Below are 21,502 nucleotides of genomic sequence, written 5' to 3' on the forward strand. Positions count from 1 at the left end.
GCCGGGACGGAGGTGGGATCGAATCCCGGACTGCTCAAACTAAAGACCAGATCTCTACCAGGTCAGCCAAAGGGGAATTCCCTGTTAGTCAAGCTAGTGGGAACGTCTTTTCAATCCAGACTTCATCCTGCTACATATCTCCCCACCATTTTTGACTTTATCCCGAAGTCACAGGTGCATTTAAGCATGTTCTGTGACTACCCACATCCTGCCGACAACGTCAATTGTGGCTGGAGGACTTTTGTGGCCGGGACAGTGGTGGGATCGAACCCCGGACTGCTTGAACTAAAGACCAGAACTCTACCAGGACAGCCAAAGGGGAATTCCCCTTTAGCCAAGCTAGCAGGAACATCTTTTCAATATGGACTTCATCCTGCTACACTTATTTGCACACTATGTGGAACAGACATGAAGTACAAGCAGCAGTTGCAGTTGATGTTAAACATAAATACAACCAAACCTGAAAAATATATTAAAAAAATAAAACAAAAATTCAGTCACCATATTCCCCTGCTACGACGGCATTTTAGGGCCACATAGAATTTCTTTTTTTTTTTTAGACTTCAAGAATAAAGTCGTAATATTACAAGAATAAAGTCATAATATTACGAGAATAAAGTCATAATATAATAATTTGACTTTTTTCTTGTAATGTTTCGACTTTATTCTCGTAATATTATGACTTTATTTTCAAAGTCCAAAAAAAAAAAAAAAAAAAGTAATAAAAAGAAATTCAATGTGGCCCTAAAACTCCGTCGTACCCTGCCACCCCTACCCACCCACAAAATTCTGGCTACTCCCCTGAATTAGCTGACTACTTAGCAAACACACTTAACAGCTGAAAAGTGCCCAGTATTGTTAAAAGTTTGGCACTGAACTGCCGTGACTGCTGTGAGTGGTCGGTCTGGAGTTAAATCCCATGATTCTGGCCCCACTCTGAGGATATGAAGTGTAAATTTATTGTGGAAAAAGTGTGGCAGCTGACGCGCAGCAGGCAGAGCAGCAGCTCCACCTGCTCACACTGTCAGACTGATCACAGAGCCACACAGCACCGTCCCGGTGTGACCGAAACCACACAAACACCTTCCCTCCCGGGACGTTTGAGATGCACCGTTAACGTTTTCAGCGGGACCTCATTTCGGACTCTGAGATGAACGTAAAGTGGACAGTGAAACGATTTCTTCTTATGTCGTTTTCAATCTCTCATTTGCTGGTACTTGAGGGTGAGTCTGACAATTAAACTTTACCAAACTTGTGTGAAACAGGTATCTTAATTCAATTCGCTACAGACATTAGGATTTTAAGTTACTTTAAAAAAAAAAAAAAAAAATGTATGTAAAATCTTACTGTTAAAGATCTTTCTTTATAACTGTGAAAACTTGTCACCCAGTTCTACTTCATGTTATATCTTAACACTTGGCATTTACAGCTGAACCCTTATGCTTTATTGTAATCGGGATAACTGCAGTTATCAAGATTAAAGTTTTTCTATTTGATGCAGAGTTTGGCAGTTAAATAAATTTCATGTTCACTGTTTTTGTGTAGGAACTCAGAGCCAACTTTCAGACACAGAAAGACGACTACAAAGGTAATTCAAAAGGATAAATGGAAATTAGATGTTATCAACAGCAGGGGCGCAGGCAGGATTTTATGGCGGTGCCACTGCAGCCACCCAACTGAGCTTTAAACTGTGCACATATGCAACATCATGATTATTAAGTATACTTTAAAATATTGCTTTGAGTTTGAGTTTTATTCAACACGTGATCCAAAAGCAGACGAAACAACTTCCAGACAAAGCATGATTTTAAGTTGTTTTGATAAAATATTTAATATTAATTTGGCCTGTTTGTTCATTTCAGGCAGAATACTGCCTTTGACAATAATTCTCTTTGCTGTGCAACCACCATTTTCAGCCCAGTCTCATGTTTTTTTTTGTCCTCCCATCACGAAATTATTCAAATTTTTGTGACGGCTTTTTTTTTTTTAACTCACTATTACTAATCCTACTTCTACCCCCAACCCTAACCATAACCCCCCCCCCATTGCATTTTAATTACGTGCAGACATCACGGAATGATTTAGAATGAATTCGTGCTGCCATGATGAAACTTTTCGTGACAATATGACAAACCAATAGATTAATGTACGAGTATATTTGGTGCTGCTGAATCACGACAATCCGTGAGACTGGGTTGCAAATTTTTTACATATTTTACTTTCTGCTGCCTACATTTTTTTTAATTTAATAGACAAAATGTGTAACAGTTGGAACAAAAGAAAAAAAATGTAGGTGATATACTGTAATATATGACTCAGAATAACTGGTGATTTGACTATTTTATAAAGCTAATTTGCTGTTTGTTATAACTGCTGGCATGCTTGTAGTAATCTAGTAGTATGTGCTTTAAGCTTTACCTGTACGTATGATTGATGGGAAAGGGAGACAAAGCCACCTACCAGCATTCAGCACTGCCTATGCCCCTGAAATGTGTGGCAGTAATGTCATATTTTGTAAACAACAAAAATTAGAAATGCAACACCTTTTTTCCATTTCCATTTTTTGTGCATTGAAGTAAAAGGTCTAAGTCAACCAATCCCAAATGTAAGAACATTACGGCCCACTTTGAAATCTGAAAGTGTACTGCAGCCCACCCAAAGGTTTAATTGCAATTTTTTTATTGCCACTAAGTTGAAACATTTCTACATCTATATGTTATGTTAGGCTCGGTAAGATAAGATAAGAATAATATCATGTATTTTAAAGTCCATTGTCTTTGTTTTATTACTTTTAATTACACCTTAAAAACAAAACTTAATATTTTGGGGAAATTTTTAACTTTTTTAAGAAATTTAAATTAAAAGTTTTTGTTTATTTTTGGTGATCTCTCACTGCCCACCTATATTGTACATTCATGGCCCAAAAGGAGTGTGCAGACAACAATTTTGACAAAATCCGATCTAATGAATCTCATGAATTTTTCCAAAGCCTCCTCTCAAATATAGTTTTATCACACAACATGTCACAGGTTTTGAGGGAGCGTGCAATTAGTATGCGGATTGTGAGAATGTCCACCAAAGCTGTTGCCTATGAACTGAATGTTTATTTCACTGCCAGCAATCATCTCTAACGTCTTCTCCAGTCAGTCACTCAACTCCAGACCACATGTAATCATGCCAGCCCAGGATCGCCACATCTGGCTTTTCCATGTAATAAAGTTCTTTTTTTCGTCAAGATCAACTGCACATGTTAGATGGTCCTTTTCTTGTGACCACTCCAAGGCATGTCTGTGCAATTATCTATTTATCAGGACCTCGATATACCACACCATCCAGGTGGACGAATTATTTTAGCAATGGTGAAGTGCTGACTAACATGGATTTTAGCAAGTGTGTGAATAAAATTTAGGAAAAATAAACCTCTTATGTGTTTCAAAGAAGTCTTCAAACTTTTACTTCAAGTCATGAAAAACGGGTGCGAAAACAAAACTGTTGTATTCATATTTGTGTCAGGTATATATGCATTTTCCCTTTTCTTCATTAGGGTGTATGACAGAAACAGTAAGGTAATGTGTGTTTGTATGTACACTTGTGTGAGAGAGGGATCAGTTAAGAGTTCAGCGTCTGAATTCAAGTGGTGTAAAGTGCACTTAAGTCTCTCTGACTGTTTCTTCCCACTAATGTGCGTGTTTGTGTGCGTGCAGAAGGGCTAATGCACTTCGGAGGAAACGGGATCTCCTCGGGGAGGAGGTTGGTACACTACACCTAAGAGAACCAGAGGAGGTCAGGGCACCCTCATACGCACAACACCCGAACCGGCACAAAGCTGTCTTTGTAACAAATGAGACACGTTCACTAATACGTGCTCTTTCTCCCACTCACACCGATGCAATTTCTAACTTACAGAGGCAGGTACATCAACAGTCTCATAATGTCTCACCAATGCTTTTAAAGATTGAGAATTTATGGCAGGATCTTCTCTGAGCGTTGTTCATTGTTTCTCAAGACATACAGGCCTCTGTTGTCAGAAGGCGCTCTATCGCGCAGCCTTTTACACAACTACACAGCCAGAGATGCCTCTTCAGGTAAATACTCTTCTGATGAAGTACCGTATTCACAAATGCTTAAGGTTACAACTATCATTATACACAAACACTGGGGCCATAAAATGCCAGTTTGTGATTGTCTTTTCCAGAATATTGTGGTTGCCTCAATGGTGGCTGGTGTCAGGAGGGCGGTATGTGTGACTGTGCTCAGTTCCAGGCACTGGGAGACCGCTGCCAGATCAGTGAGTAATACTGGTTTTGTGTTGTTGGGTTTAGCTTTTCTTTTTTTTTGGCTGTTTGCGCTCTGTGCAGAAGTGCGTGTTTTGCCTTGGACTATGTGTGTGCCAAAGCAGAACAGGTGGTTTAAAGACCTCTCATACAAGTATGGAACAAACGTGTATTTGTATTTGAAATGTCACTTTATTTTTTAATCTGCATGAAACAGTAGATGGCCAGAGACGAAATGCCAAGTTGAGGTCCTGACACAAACATGATCACAATATGGGGCCATTATCGTAGCAAAAGTATTAGCAAATGTGTATTTGGATCCACAAACGTGTAACCGGATCCACAAATGTGTTAAAAAAAAAATCATCTGTGTGTGTAACCACATCCACAAATATGTAACCAGATCTGCAAATCTGCAAATGCAAATACACTTCTGGCGCAAAAGATTCATAAATGCATGCAGGGATTTGTACCTGTGTGGAGACTTACCACCAGGGGACGCAAGCATCAATGATATCAGTCACTGCTACTGTTTTAAGCCTGGCCGGGCCCTCGAAGAACATCTTTGAGGGCATGTTTTATTTATTTATTTTTTCCTGTGTTTCGGAGACTAGGAAGATGGATGGATCATTTTTCGTCTTTTAATTTTAAGTAAACACAAGAATATAATTGGTAATAATAAGAAAATTTGAACACAAATAGTACTACAGTATATCCTACGGAAGAGCATTGCATTCACTGGATAAAAAAATAAATAAAATCCTGATCTCGTAATTATGAGAGTTGGAAGTCCGGGCGGGGGGGGGGGGGGGGGGGGGGGGGTGCAAGAAGCGGGCTAAGGTTAGCCAGTGATCGAACACAGTGTGAATTTTCCCTTAAGGTGTTCCTGAATGAATGAAATTCCTCCAGGGAGGAGCACGGGGCCCTAGACTGAAAAGCACCCGGCCAGGAGTTCTTCTGGAATCAGTAACTTCAAAGCGAATCGCCGTATTAATTCAAATGACAGCTCTTTTCAAAACACTGTAATACAGACAAACTACAACAGACCAAAACCATTTTTCCCCAAAATGAGACGTCCTCCGTTCTTTGTGAATTACACTGATCTTATGGTGCAGCTGGCTGCAAGGGACTATCAGCATTTTCTTATTATTACCATTTTTATTCTTGTGTTTATTTAAAATTACGCAAGAAGATCCATCCATGTTCCTCGTCTCGGAAGCACATGGAAAAAACCCCCGTCTTCAAAGATGTTCTTCGAGGGCCCGGCCAGGCTTAAAATGGTATCAGTGACTGATATCGTTGGTGCTTGCGTGCGTCGTGGTAAGTCTTCACACAGGTACATATCGCTACACGCATTTGTGGATCTTCAGACAAACATCTGCCTCTGAAGATGCAGATGTTTAGCAAAAATCACGTGTAAGAACATATTGGCCTGATTTTCACAGACACATGGTTACACATGCACAGATTTAAAAAAAAAAAAAATTGTAGCTCTTGGTTCACATTTGTGGACCTGGTTACACCCACAGAGATTTGTTTTTTACACATTTGTGGATCTGTTTACACACAGATTTTTTTGGCACATTTGTGGATCTGGTTGCATATTTGTAGATCAAAATACACATTTGCAAATACTTTTGCTACAATGATGGCACCATATTCACATGATTTTGGAGACTATAGTCATCATATATGCAGACCTGCTAACCTGTATGCATTTTTTGGTACCAGGCATGCATTTTGACATCAAAGTATGCTAGTATGATGGTTTGCAAAAAAATAGCTTAAGTAAATTTTTGCCTACCAAAAAACTGCGCTGTATTCTATCCCCTTGCCTGCTATGTCTGCTGGCAGAGACCACTAGCAGTGGCTGCTAGCTGTTGTGATTGTGAATAAACCATGTCTGACCTTCGTGAGAATTTTATGATATCTTCAAATATTTTATCATATCTACAAATATCTGCAATAATATAGCTTGCTGTGTGGTTACTTGCATGAACGGACCATTTAAGAAGCCTGTGCACCAGTATTTCTGTCGAGTGAAATTTTCCTCTTATTTAATTTGTGTTAGCTCTGTTAGCAAGTATCCGTAGCTTGGTGATGTTAGCTTCACTGTTAATTCACAGTTACTGAGGCAATAAACCGGTCAACATTTTTAATACTGCAGGTATTAAAAATATTATGGCATATAACCACCATGTAAGTGGTTAAATTTTTCTGTTCAGGTACACAGTTACACAGATGTCTGACAAAACATAAGTTTTATGGATAAATACAAAACTGGTACCTTTTTCCAGTTAAAAAATGCATCATAAATAAAAACACAGACCCCTTTGGTTAATTTGCACCTGGGTTGCTCATTATTGTGCGGAACATCTGCAGTCAAAAAACATTTTCCTGACCAACACCCTATGCAGAGTGTACAAGAATGTATGTGTGTGACCATCAAATCATTCAACAAAAATTCATTATCTGACCCCTCCAGTATTAATTATCAGATTTTCTAAAGTTATCTCTCTTTCTTTCTCTCTGTTAATACACATGCACCATCTCAACTTACAAACACACTCACAGACCTACTGCCCACAGCAGAAGATATAAAAACACTTTCACTGAGGTAATAGTGAAAGGGCTGAGTGATGGCGTTTTTAGTTTCTATCAATCAACATTTCAATCAACATTTATTTATAAAGCGCTTTACAGCACCGACTGGTGTCCAAAGTGCTTAACATTAAAAACACAAATTTACAAAATAAAACACATATAAAATAAAATTTTAAAACAACACATAAAAAAAGAACATAAAAATAACAGAACATGTCACCTCCCCACTAAGTGTTAAAAGCCAGTTTAAATAAATAAGTCTTTAACTTAGATTTAAAAAGTGCTAGGTCAGGAATAGTACGTAACTCAAGAGGTAGCTCATTCCACAGTCTGGGGCCAGCTACCGCGAAAGCATGATCACCCCAGCGTTTATATCTTGACCTTGGAACATCTAAGTAAAGCTGGCCAGACGCCCTTAACGTCCTACTGTAGGTGCGCAAAGTTAAAATTTCAGACAAGTAGGGAGGTGCAAGGCCATAAATAGCTTTAAAAACAAACATTAAAATTTTAAAATCAATTCTAAAACGAACTGGAAGCCAGTGGAGTGAGTATAGGATGGGCGCAATATGCTCACGTCTAGAAGTGTTTGTCAAAAGACGAGCAGCAGCATTCTGCACCAACTGGAGACGCGCAAGAGACGACTGATTAATGCCCGAATAAAGTGCATTACAATAATCAAGTCTGGAGCTGATGAAAGCATGAATGGCTGTCTCAAGATCACGTCTACTGAGAAAGTGCTTTATTTTAGCCAAGAGGCGAAGTTGGAAAAAACTAGCTTTGACATCAGAATTTATCTGTTGATCGAACCTCAAACAGCTGTCAAATATCACTCCCAAATTCTTGACAGCTGGTTTTACATAGTTAGCCAAAGCACCAAAATTTGGTGTTACCACATTTGGTATGCCAGTGCGCTCAAACACCATGATCTCAGTTTTACCATCATTCAGGTAAAGGAAGTTTCGGGACAGCCACTGCTTTACATCACGAATACAATTAAATAATGATGACAAAGCATCACTCCCATTAGTCCTCACAGGCAGATAGATTTGCAGATCATCTGCATAACAATGAAAGGACAAATTGTGCTGGGTTATAATTGACCCCAATGGCAGAATGTACAAAGAAAATAGAATCGGCCCAAGGACAGATCCCTGCGGCACTCCACAGCACAGAGGAGCAGTTGATGAGGAAAGGTCCCCAATCATGACAGAAAAGCTCCTTTCAGCCAAATATGATCTAAACCACTCAAGTGCAATACCATGAATGCCAATAAAATGTTCCAACCGGGAAACAAGTACTGTGTGATCCACAGTATCAAAGGCTGCTGTGAGGTCCAACAGAACCAGCACAGCAGGATTCCCTGCATCCACCGACAGAGTAATATCATTATGAACTTTTAAAAGTGCTGACTCAGTGCTGTGTCGTGATCTAAACCCAGACTGGAATTTTTCAAGGATGAGATTGTCTTCTAAAAATGATTGTAACTGTAAAAGACAACCTTTTCTAAAACCTTAGATAGAAATGGCAGATGAGAGACAGGTCTAAAATTGGATAAAACTGATGAGTCCAGGTGAGGTTTTTTAAGAAGAAGTCGAACCACAGCATGTTTAAAAGCAGCTGGAACAGACCCTGATCTAAGGCAAGCATTGATAAAAGTTAGGAGACCCGCCCCAACAGTATTAAAAGCCTCCTTCAGCACCTTAGCTGGAACAACATCAAAAGGACAACTTGTAGATTTTATGTGTTTTACAACATCAGCGAGAGATGCAAAAGAAATGGGCTCAAACTGTTCGAGCACAGCAGAATGTGCACGAGGAGCAGACAACTCAACATTACAGTTCTGATCAGCGATATGTCTGACTGATGAAACCTTATCAATAAAAAACTGAAGAAACTCCTCACAGGTTGTGGTTGTAGCGTCCAACAAAACAGAGGTGTGTGGATTTACAACTGCGTTTATAGTCTGAAATAACACACTGGGACGATGACAACTGCTCGAAATAATATGAGACAGATATTGTGCTTTTGCCTCCTTCACAGCCTTCTGATAGTCAGTTAGACTGTCCCTCAGAAAACCCAGAGACACCTGCAGTTTGTCCTTTTTCCATTTTCTCTCCGCCCGTCTGCAGCGTTGCCTGAGGGCACGGGTCGTGGCATTTAACCAGGGGTCGGATTTTGATTTCCTGGATTTGCAGCGCATCGGTGCAACAGAGTCCAAAATGACTGTGCATGTAGAGTGGAAAGAAGAGAGGATGTTATCTGGGAGTAATGGAGAAACCAGTCCATTCATGGCATAAAACTGAGAGTCCATGAAGGCAGCAGCAAAGTCCCCCGCTGTCGAGGAGGTGACCAAACGGCGGCGAGAGACAGGAACAAGTGGCTTACTAGCAGATGGAGGAGCAATAAATTCAAAAATAACAGGAAAGTGATCTGAAATAGCAATGTCTGATATGTCCTTAAGTGAAACTGAGAGCCCAAAAGAAATAACCAGGTCCAAGGTGTGTCCAAGATTATGTGTTGGTCCATCCACAACTTGTGTTAGACCAAAAGAGTTCAGGAGGCTTTTAAAATCATCAGCCAGCTGATTAGAAGGACAACAGATATGAATATTAAAATCACCACAGACCAAACATTTGTCATATTTTGGGATAAAATCTGCCAGAAACTCAGAAAACTCCTGAATAAAATCCTTATTAAATTTTGGTGGACGGTAAACAACAGCACAGAGCACAGGACAGTCGAACTCCATCACAAACAACTGAAGTTCAAAAGTGGAGTAGACATTAGAAGATAAAAATCGGCATTTAAAACTGTCTTTAAAAACCGTGGCCACACCCCCGCCTCGACCTGATGCTCGCGGGGAGCTGAAAAACGAGCAGCCGGGGGGGAGGAGCTCAGAAAAGGCGCTATTTTCACCTGGTTTCAGCCAGGTCTCCGTTAACAGGAGAAAGTCCAGATCACGACTGGAGAAAAAGTAATTCAAAATGAAAGTCTTACTTGTGAGTGACCTTGTGTTGACGAGTGCCACACGGACTGAGCGCACGTCAGTCTGCTGGGAGACACGACTGAGCGGGCGCAGGTTCTCCTGCACGCAGCCACGACTGCAGCTCCTATAGTCTGAACTGACTCCTTATATGAGGTGATGCCCTGTAGGTTCACAGTTATTTCAAAAATATTTTTCGTTTCAGCCATGGAATTCCCTGTTGGCGTATGCATAGAGGACAAAAGAGCTGCTGAGAAATGCGACATGAAGCATCAAACATGGAAACATTGAGAAGATAAAGAAAATGCCCATATATTCCTTTTGTTTCTGGAAGTATTTTCTCCATGAGAGGTGGAGTGCACCCTGGACAGCTTACCAGTTTATCATACAACTGATTTAAAAATTATAAATAAATAAAACAAATAGCAATTGTAATCAAAATAGCTTTAGATTTGAGAATACATTTTCTGTAAAGAAGCATAGACACCCAAGTGACAAAGTCTAATTTGAATAGAAGTTTATATTTTTCTATTTTTGAAATTTAGGGTGGTGGGGGTCCAAAAGGTACAAATTTAAAACATTAAGAATAGTACCTCCACCCTAATGGCATTTTCCAATGTCCACAATTGGTCCAAATAGTGTTGAAAATCAAATAAATAGAATTTCTTGAGCTTGACCTTGGCCAAAATTTATTTATATATATATATATATATGGCACTCAAGTCAAGGGGCAGCAAGTTCCAAAGTTTAGGACCTACTACTGCGAAAGCACGATCACCCCACTGTTTGCTTCGAGACCTGGGCTGCTCCAACAAGTAGAGCTGTGCAGATCATAGAAATCTACTGAGCTGGTGAAGGGTCAGTCGCGCCATGAGCGGCTGGGTGCCAACGCGCGACTCCGTCCGCACGTCTTTCATTACAAAATCTCCTTTAACAGTGGAATGTACAGATAAACTGCTGATCCCGACCTCTTCTGAAACTTCTCTGTTATCTCATGACGTCCTGGGTCAACAGAGGCTTAAATTTGGAAGTTTTCAGCTCGAAACAGGCTGACAACGGCAGCTCGGGGCGTGGCGCGCCATCCGGCTCCGTGGGCTGTCCTTAAAGCGACAGTAACACTCCATAATCTCTCATCAGCCGTTAAAATTTTCACCGAAAACCATCTGAATTTCTCGAATGGTGTCCACTTGGATGTGCCTTACAGTTTCAGAAAAAATTTTGATCAAGCAAAGCGCCAGTCTCTCAGGAAGAAGTCAGACAAAGGAATTCCGACGAGGGGGGTGGACCAGTGCTCACTCAAAGCCTGCCCACAGGCGTGAAAAAACTCAGGCATGCGCACGTGGCATCTGCCACTTTGTCAGATGCCAGAATGGCTAGTATATATATATATATATATATATATATATATATATATATATATATATATATATATATATATATATATATATATATATATATATATATATATATATATATATATATATATATATACGAGGTCTATTCGAAAAGAAACCGACAGTTTTATTTTAAAAAAAAAACTATATGGATTTGAATCACGTGTGATTACATCAGCCAAGCTTGAACCCTCGTGCGCATGCGTGAGTTTTTTCACGCCTGTCGATGACGTCATTCACCTGTGAGCACGCCTTGTGGAAGGAGTGGTCCAGCCCCCTCGTCGGATTTTCATTGTCTGAGAAGTTGCTGAGAGACTGGCGCTGTGCTTGATCAAAATTTTTTCAAAAGCTGTGAGGCACATCTGAGTGGACACTATTCGAGAAGTTCAGCTGGTTTTCGGTGTAAATTTTAATGGCTGATGAGAGATTTTGGATTGTTTCTATCGCTGTAAGGACTTCCCATGGAGCGGGACGTCGCGCAGCGCTCCGAGGCGACGTCGTCATCCTGTTTCAAGCTGAAAACCTCCAAATTTAAGCCTCTGTTGACCCAGGACGTCGTGAGAGAACAGAGAACTTTCAGAAGAGGTTGGAATCAGCAGTTTATCTGGATATTCCACTGTTAAAGGAGATTTTTTAATGAAAGACGTGTGGACGGATTGGCGCGTCGGCTCGCAGCCGGCACGGCGCGTCCGCCACAGGAAAAACACCTCCGTGTTGATAACCATTTGTAAAATCCAGGCGGCTTTTGGTGGCTTCCAGTGCTCACTCAAAGCCTGCCCACAGGCGAATGACGTCACCGACAGGTGTGAAAAAGCTCTCGCATGCTCACGAGGGTTCAAGCTTGGCTGATGTAATCGCACGTGATTCAAATCCATATGTTTTTTTAAAAAAATAATAAGGTCGGATACTTTTCTCACACACCTCGTGTATATATATATATATATATATATATATATATATATATATATATATATATACACTCAACAAAAATATAAATGCAACACTTTTGGTTTTGCTCCCATTTTGTATGAGATGAACTCAAAGATCTAAAACTTTTTCCACATACACAATATAACCATTTCCCTCAAATATTGTTCACAAACCAGTCTAAATCTGTGATATTGAGCACTTCTCCTTTGCTGAGATAATCCATCCCACCTCACAGATGTGCCATATCAAGATGCTGATTAGACACCATGATTACTTTTAAAAAACATGTAAAACAAATGTGTCAGAGACTTAAATCTAATATAGCAACTTTTAAATGTATCAGGAACTCTTGAATTTTGGAAGCAGCAAAAACCTATTTTAACGCAATGATAATGTCCAGATTTTATTATTGTATCACATGCTGGTCACAAGGAAATAAAACCACTTTGAAGCTCTTAGAATCCATTCACAAACAAGCCTTAAAAATTTTGGACTGGAGAACAAGACAGTACCATCGCTGCCATGTTCTGGAAAAATACAGATTGTTGAATTTTGAAAACATTCAAAGAATGGCTAGTATCCGATTAGTGCATAGAAATATTCATAACTCTGCACCTGTTCCTCTTCAGAACATTGTCCAGTTAACATCTCAAGTGACTAACAGAACATGCTCCATCACCAGGGGGCAGTGTACTGTTCCAAAAATGTAAAACAACTTTTGCACAGTCAGCCTTTTCATATAGAGCGATTAAAGAATGGAACAATCTTCCTACAGAATTAAAAAAACAAAACAAATTACTTTACTTTTTTCACCAGTGAATTAAAAAAGTGTCTGTTGAATGGTCAGACCTACCAGCATTGACTCAGAGGCTGTTTTTGTTTCTGTGTAAGAAATGGCTCAATGTTATTTTTTTTATTCATGGATTGTAACGTGACATAAGATGTGTTGTAAATACCAATAGAAATGAAATTGATTAGTATTGTGTAGAGAATGGTGAAGTGTTCTGCGGTAGATGAATGTATGTGATATGATCTGATTGTGACTGACTGTGATATGGTCTGACTGTTTTTGCCTGTGAAAGTGATTTATTGCTGGAGAGGAGTTTTAGAATATTGTGCAATTTCACTGTTAATTTATTTGATGTGCCCAGGGACTGCAGATGGAAAGTAGCTATTTAGCTATAATCTGTAGCAGCTCATCTCTGTCTCGTTGAGCCTAATGATGCTGTACATTGTCCCTCAAATAAACTAATAAATAAATAAAATGTAAAAAAAAAAACCCCTTTAAGTGCAGTTTTGGGGTTGACTCCCACATATCCATTTTGGTTGAAATCAGGCAAAGGATCTGGGAGCAGAAACATACAGATAAACCAAAATTTGGCCTTTGACCCCAGTGACCTTGACCTGATGTCAACCTGCCTGCACAGAGCAAGCTGGGTGAAAATTGGTTCAAGCACCACACACACACACACACACACACACACACACACACACACACACACACACACACACACACACACACACACACACACACACACACACAGTTTTCCACAATTATAACATGACATAAATCAACTTGGGAAAATGTAGATTAAACAACCAAGTAATATCTTACACTGGACAAATTGTATGCTCAATATAACTGGGGACTCTAATAATGTTGCTCCTGAATACCATCTGTCCCACATGTTTTTCAGCTGTCCGTGCTCCATGCACACCTAATTAACTGAGTCAAGTATTCTCAGCCAATTAAGAGCAGGAAAGTGTCATAGTTGACTAATTCTGTGTGTGCAGAGCTGGCAGATGTGGAGAACCTGCATGACAACTGCACTCCATGAGCAGCATTGTTGAGTTCTGTCTAAAGTACTGTTACATGTGTGAGAGGTAATATGCTGAATTACCATCAGCATGACAAAACCATTAGTGATTAAATTAGATATGAGGTATTTTAGTATTGTCTATGATCTTAAGCTTTCCAGTTCAACACTCCTGTTTTGGGAGTGGCAACAACTTGGCATGGCGGTTTTGAGCATTCGCTGTACCAATGGACTTTTTTCAGCTATTACCATGTTAATGTCATGAACTTGGACCCAAAAAGGCTGGACACAAATGCAAGACTCACAGTAGAGGCATGGGATGAAAAAAAGTGTTTACTTGGTAAGCAGGCAGAGGTTGGTACACAAAAAGGCAGACAAGAATCAGCAGCAGTATCCAAATCATGAGGCGAAATTTGAGGTAAAAAAACAGGCAAAACAAGTCATGACAAAAACAAACAAGCAAGGACTACGGAAAGGCAGGCAGCGACAACACCAAGGTACGACGAACTGGCAAAAATAAAGAAGAAGACAGGGAGCTTAAAAGGAGCAGGTAATGAGGGGAAAATTAAGAACAGATGTGAAAGAAGAATCAGGAAAGAGGTGTGGCAACAGAAGGGAAAACATACACCACGACCCAAACTCCAGACACAAGACAAGAGAGTGCAGTAATCAGAACACAAACAATACAAAACCCAAACCTGAACACAGAGCAATACAAATTCTAATCCAATTACATTTTTTTCCACAAATCTGATGGTTAATCGTGTGAGATTTCAGACCATAAAATATCAAGTAGACGGTGGCAAAATATTCGACCGTTTCACATTTGATGTATAACTCCGCGCCCTGACTGCATTGCTGCACAGTTGTCAACAATGGCACTCTCAGTTGAGAGCGACAGAAAGTAGTGCAGCGACAACAATGCAGAAATGCATGGATTTAACTGGGTTGAGTGATGGATTTACTGTGGATTTAACTCAATGCAGCTGACAAAATGGAGAAATCGGTGGGTCTGCTCACAGAATTTCTAGTTTGGCATGAAGACGCTGTTGCTACGGTAAGCTTTGACGAGCTGACCACACCCTTTCACAACGATTCGCCGACCGAATTACGACCGTGCAAATGATGGAATTAGATTAGAATGGGAATAACCTGGTTCTGTCTGATGATTTGGGGACGTTCATGCAGGATTTTACGGTTGCAAATTGAGTTTTGAGAAAAGATATCCCCTAAATCCCCGGCATAAACAAAGCCCCACATGACAGTTAATTAGTTAAATTAAACATGGTGAACAATATGAAGATGTCAAGCAAGACATCATATTTTACAAAGAAGATACTTTGAAGTGTGATGACTTGTTTTTACTGAAAAGTGTCTTTGTCTGTTTGGTCTGCAGTACCAAACCAGGGCCAGGATAGAGACGGAATCTGCAAGTCATGGGGTCAGCACCACTACGAAACATTTGATGGGATCTACTTTTACTTCCCTGGAACCTGCTCTTACATTCTGGCCCAAGACTGTCACTCAGCTACACCACAGTACACAGTGTGGGTAAGAGCATAACGATCCAAAAAGGTTTAAGTTGTTCAACTGGCTAACCACACGTATTTTAGCAATACAGTATTGTAAGCTGCTGTTACATTAGGTATTTCTTAAGTGACTGAATGGAAAGGTACATTTGACTACCTAGGGTACTGCCATGGCTATTATGTTGTCATTGTGTTGGCGTGCAGGTCAGTTCTGGGAGTGTGTCTGTCATAGCATCCATCATTCAACAGAACCACCAGGGGTCCCGGTTGGAGACCACCCAGGCAGACAACTGCAGTAGTCCATGCACACCCCCTGAAAGTAACCATCTATCTGCTGTTGCCACATGATACCTTTTCCACTTGCTGTGGTCCTCAGCACTTTAATACGTCTACACTGTATCATGCACGTGGACGTGTGTTACACATACACACTATAGTCTTGTAGCTGAAGTTTCATTACAATACAGACAGAATGTCTTGTCTGAAGCTCCCTAAATAGGCATTAGTTTGATGCAAATTCATGTCAGGTATAACCAAACATCCTCTGGACAGACCCAGTACTGAAACTATTCTTAGCCACTGGTTAGTATCCAGGTTTCACAACCACACATGAAGAAAAGAAGCACCAGGACAAGAACTGCTTTTACCTTTGTTCTCCCACGAAGGTATCAGCATCACGAAACACCTTTGTTGAGTGACCTTATGACTCCATAAGCTAAGTAAGAGTTAGTGTAGCAACAGGTTCACCACTTTCACCACAAATAGAGACACAGGAAGAAACCTGGATCATCTTAATCTTGATCCAAGATAATTATAAGCTCAGACACTTCAACTCCTCCTTCACCTTGTGCTGTAGTTACGGCACTCCACATGTAGTTATGGACTCCACAAAGATCACAGCATTGTCTGCAAAATAAAAGTTGGTAAAACTTCCCTCACCAACAATGGCGCCCAATTTGCTGGGCTACACAACTTTATCCAACACCCAGTCCAAGCAGGCATTGAATAGAGTAAGAGTTAGTTATCAGGATGCCCCACAGAGCAGTTTGATGATCCAAATCTAATGTTTTGTGGAAAATCAAAAGAAATGTCTTATTTCATATTCCAGAGCTCTCAAGTTGAGATACGCTGAAGGCGTTATTTTCCGAAATGTTTCAGAATGTCATGCATTAGCATGAGAACGGGACAACATGTTGAGTCTCATGCCAAACATATGAGACCTGACAGGACCGCATGATTTGATTTGATTTAACCTTTATTTAAGTTATTAAGAAAAAAATTCTTATTTACAATAACGACCTGGTGGATAGGGAAAACACAGAAGTAAATCACAAATGTGGATCAAACAACACATTTTACAGTATATACAACAGACTAGAATTAGTAAGATACAATAACATTCTCAGTCATTAAAAAAAAACCCACTAATTACTTCATTTTAGCCAAAGCATGAGCAGGGTTCAGTCAGCAGATTCTTTAAAATACGCTTAAAATTTCCTATCGACAAAAGGTGCTCAGTTTGAATGCCTTTTGAATCTTGTTCCAGTCTTTTGCTGCAGCATAAGTAAAGGACAGTTCTCCATATTTTGATTTGATTTTAGGTCCATTAAGCAAGAGGAGTTGGGCTGAGCATTTACTATATGGAGTTACAGAAACTTGCAGTATGTAAATTACTGTAAGATAAGGTGGAGATAGACCTAATAGACATTTATAAATAGACACATATCAATGGAACTCCCTTTGGTTTTGTAAAGATGACCATTTAACAGTAGAATACAGATTAAAATGGTGTGTATGAAAAGAAGCATTTGTTATAAAATGTAAGGCAGAGTGGTACATAACATCAAGCTTATGCAAAGAAGACTTAGGAGCTAATGTGTATATTATGTCCCCATAGTCAAATATAGGCGTGAGTCTCACTCCAAATAAGTGAGACGTGAGAGCTCTCATATTCATACAGAAGCTCATGTGATTATTGCAGTATGCATGTTGTAACTGACTTTGAGTATAGTGGCAACTTCTGCGATACAATCTATGCCAGATTTCACGATGAGGACGATTACAGAGTATACAACACATGTTATATACCGTCTCAGAACAACTCAGAGAACACGTTATACATTTTACTTGATGTCACAGACGTGAAAATGTGGGCATCCCTTTGGGCTTCTCCAGCCGCTGGGTTCCTTAACATTAAGCCACCTGCGTGCTGGATCATGCACAGAGAAACTTACCACATGTCCAGAATGATGCCCACATTTTACCTGGCTGCAACAGGTAGATGGTTACTTTTGAGAGGTAAAAATTGAATGGTTGTCCTTGTAGTTGTTTGCTATTTAGGACTTCGGATGGTTCTATGGTGTGGTGATTACAGTGATGCCCAGGACCTGCACAAACGTGCTCCCCTGAATGAAAGAAAAATAGGTGCACTCTCTGGAGCAGGTACCTCTGAGGAAAAGGAGTTGGACAACCACTATGTAGAACTGAGTTTGACTCTGGTCACACTACCTGCTTGTGTCCTTGGGCAAAACACTTCATCTGCAGTTCAGCCAGCTGTAAATGAGTACCAGCTATGGCTGGGAAGGTAACCTGTGATGGATTGGTGTCCCATCTAGAGGGAGTCAGACTCGCATTCACTTCACACTGTGGAATTCAGGTATACCCACTGGCACCAATGGGCCTCAGGAGTAATTTTAGACTTGGTTCTTCGACTTACTTTGGAAAGCTGAAAAAGAGTGTATGTATACATATATATAGATATATCATGCATCCAGAAAGTATTCACAACGCTTCACTTTTTCCACATTTTGTTATATTACAGCCTTATTCCAAAATGGATGAAATTCATTTTTCCCTCAAAATTCTACACATAATACCCCATAATGACAATGTGAAAAACATTACTTTTTGTTTTTTTTAGAAGAAATCACCTGTACATAAGTATTCACAGCTTTTGCCATGAAGCTCAAAATTGAGTTCAGGTGCATCCTGTTTCCACTGATCATCCTTGAGCTGTTTCTACAGCATAATTGGAGTCCACTTGGGGTAAATTCATTATTTGGAAAGACACACATCTGTCTACATATAAGGTCCCACAGTTGACAGTGCATGTCAGAGCACAAACCAAGAATGAAGTCAAAGGAATTGTCTGTAGACCTCTGAGACAGGATTGTCTCAAGGTACAAATCTGGGGAAGGGTACAGTAACATTTCCGCTGCTTTGAAGGTCCCAGTGAACACAGTAACCTCCATCATCCATAAATGGAAGAATTTCAGATCCACCCACCAGGACTCGTCCTAGAGCTGGCTGCCTGCTTAACTGAGTGATTGGTGGAGAAGGGCCTCAGCCAGGGAGGTGAACAAGAACCCGATGGTCACTCTGTCAGAGCTCTAGCATTTCTCTGTGGAAAGAGGAGAACCTTCCAGAAGGACAACCATCTCTGCAACAATCTGCCAATCAGACTCAGTGGCCAGACGGAAGCCACTCCTAAGTAAAAGGCACATGGCAGCCCATCTGGAGTTTGCCAAAGGGCACCTAAATGACTTTCAGACTATCAGAAACAAAATTCTCTAGTCTGATAAGACAAAGATTGAACTCTTTGGTGGGAATGCCAGGTATCATGTTTGGGAACTGGGAGACTAGTCAAGATTGAGGGAAAGATGAAATGTGGCTGCTCCAGAGCGTTCTTGACATCAGACTGGGGTGATGGTTCATCTTTCAGCAGGACAATGACCCTAAGCACACAGCCAAGATACCAAAGGAGTGGCTTCAGGACAACTCTGTGGATGTCCTTATGTGGCCCAGCCACAGGCCAGACCTAAATCTGATTGAACATCTCTGGAGAGATCTGAAAATGGCTGTGCACCAACGCTCCTCATTCAACCTGATGGAGCTTGAGAGGTGGGGCAAAGAGTAATGTCCAAAACTTGTCAAATATAGGTACACCAAGCTTCAAGAAGACTTGATGGTGTAATTGCTGCCAAAGGTGTACCAACAAAGTATTGAGCAAAGGGGGTGAATGCTTATGTACTTGTGATTTCTTAGTTTTTTTTTTATTTTTAATAAATTTGCAAAACATAAAATAAAAAAAAAGAAGCTTTTTTCATGTTGTCATTATGGGGTGTTGTGAGTAGACTTTTGAAGGAAAAAATGAATTCATTCCATTTTGGAATTAGGCTGTAACATAACAAAATGTGGAAAAAGTAAAGCACTGTGAATACTTTCCACATGCATTATACAAATATGTATATATCCCCCTCTGCTGTTAATGCATGACACCATCCAATGCACAGCAGCTGGTCATTGCAGCCATGAGAGGGTACAGTAACCTGCTGCACTGCTCATGGACTCTCTTCTTTGCTGGAAGGAGCTTTCTATAATCGGAATGTATATGTGGTTCTTCTGTAAAGAAACAAGCAAACAACAACAACAACAAAAAAAGCTGGACAATACCAGCAGTGTGTGAGAGAAGCCTTAAGACAACATTGTTGGTGATCTCTAGGTTCTTTTTTTGAAAAGGTTTGAAATCGCATGCTGGTTTCCCCCATCCTCATGTAACATGTACTACCCTCTGATTGAAGGCGGCAGCAGAGTCTCTCCCAGAGTGTGTGTGTGTGTGTGTGTGTGTGTGTGTGTGTCTGTGTGTGTGTGTTTGTGTGTGTGGTGGTGCGGTGGGGTGGGGGGGGGGGGGGGGGGGGAGGGATCTTCTCCCATGTCAAGCTTTGTGAGGCATGTTATGGTGGCTGGTGCCAATCCTGCCTGTCAGGGTGCTGCATACTCAGAGCAGCTGGGCAACCTTGCACAAGGTTAGTGTAGTCATAGTTGCCTGTCATATCAGGGGATTGAACCTATGGCCCTCTGGTCACAAGGCACTTCCTCATCTCTTCATTAACCTTTTTCACTTTCAGGCAGATGATAGTGTTCTGTAGTTTGATTTGTGGGTTCGGTTGAACACTGTGGTTAATGTGTACGAACAACTATCTGTTCTTTTCTCTGTTTGACACTTTTTGATTCTCGTCGGCCGTCCCGTTGTTGTGTTCTCAGGTCCACAACAGCAGAGTGTGCGATGGAAGTGTGTATGCGTGCCCACGAGCCCTCAGCCTGTTCTTTCCTAACGAGGAGGAGATCCATATATCTGGATATCAGGTTCACCAGGGAGGTCGCAGGTGTGTGTTTGCTCTGCAAAGATTGGAGAGATTTGCTTTCAAGATACTTTCAGGAAAGCACCTTGATACAAAACTGTAACCACAGAATAGAAAAAACAAAATCAGTTACTCACCAACCAGTCACCCGACAAAATGCTCAGTCACAGTGGAGCACTATGAGTAATGTGTGGAAACAAAGAGCTCTCTTTCTCTCTCACCGTCAGGTTAAGTCTGCCACAAAATGCAGGCGGTGTGTTTATTGAACGGCTGGCTGATTACCTTCTGGTGAAGAGTGTGTTCGGCTTCTCTTTGGCATGGGATGGAGACTCCGGTGTCTACCTGAAAATGAGCGAGGAGCACCAGGGTGTGCCGTGTGGCCTGTGTGGTAACTTCAACCACATTGCTGGCGATGATCTCACCACTGCTCGTGGTAAGCCTGATCTGTCTAGCTTCTTTTGTCCCATCACTCTGTGCCCACTTACAACAATTATTATTATTATCAACTCAACACCGATTCAACCTAATTATAGTTACTGTGGGACCCAGTGACACCAGGGTGGGGCCCTTTCTCAAATAATCAGTAACCTGAACTGCAGTCATATAGTTCTTGGTGCAGAGAGCTGTCTGGTGAAGTGGAGATAAGCTCAGACTGACAGTAAACAAGTGGAAGAAACATGGTTGTGTAGCTGCTATGAGTAATTTTTTTTAAAGCTACTTTTTCAAAATCATAATTATTCCCCTGCAATCAAGAATTTGTTATAGGAATGATGATGTCTCTCTCTCTGCTCTTGAGATTTGTAAGAACAGTGCCTCATAAGCCGGTGTCG

General features: G+C 40.7%; 1 protein-coding gene across 1 annotated transcript in view; it reads left to right on the forward strand.

The window, feature by feature from the left end:
* The first annotated feature begins 890 nt into the window (after positions 1 to 890).
* otogl (otogelin-like) overlaps positions 891 to 21,502 on the forward strand; it is a 115,744-nt gene continuing 95,132 nt past the window's right edge. Inside the window, 8 exon segments of the mRNA XM_034176576.1 lie at positions 891 to 1,223; positions 1,546 to 1,588; positions 3,705 to 3,783; positions 4,007 to 4,085; positions 4,196 to 4,288; positions 15,399 to 15,553; positions 20,575 to 20,696; positions 20,900 to 21,105. Of these exon segments, the coding sequence (XP_034032467.1) occupies positions 1,151 to 1,223; positions 1,546 to 1,588; positions 3,705 to 3,783; positions 4,007 to 4,085; positions 4,196 to 4,288; positions 15,399 to 15,553; positions 20,575 to 20,696; positions 20,900 to 21,105 (850 nt within the window). The 5' untranslated portion in view covers positions 891 to 1,150.

The sequence above is a fragment of the Thalassophryne amazonica genome, chromosome 8, assembly GCF_902500255.1.
Source record: "Thalassophryne amazonica chromosome 8, fThaAma1.1, whole genome shotgun sequence".
NCBI classification, from domain to species: Eukaryota; Metazoa; Chordata; class Actinopteri; order Batrachoidiformes; family Batrachoididae; genus Thalassophryne; species Thalassophryne amazonica.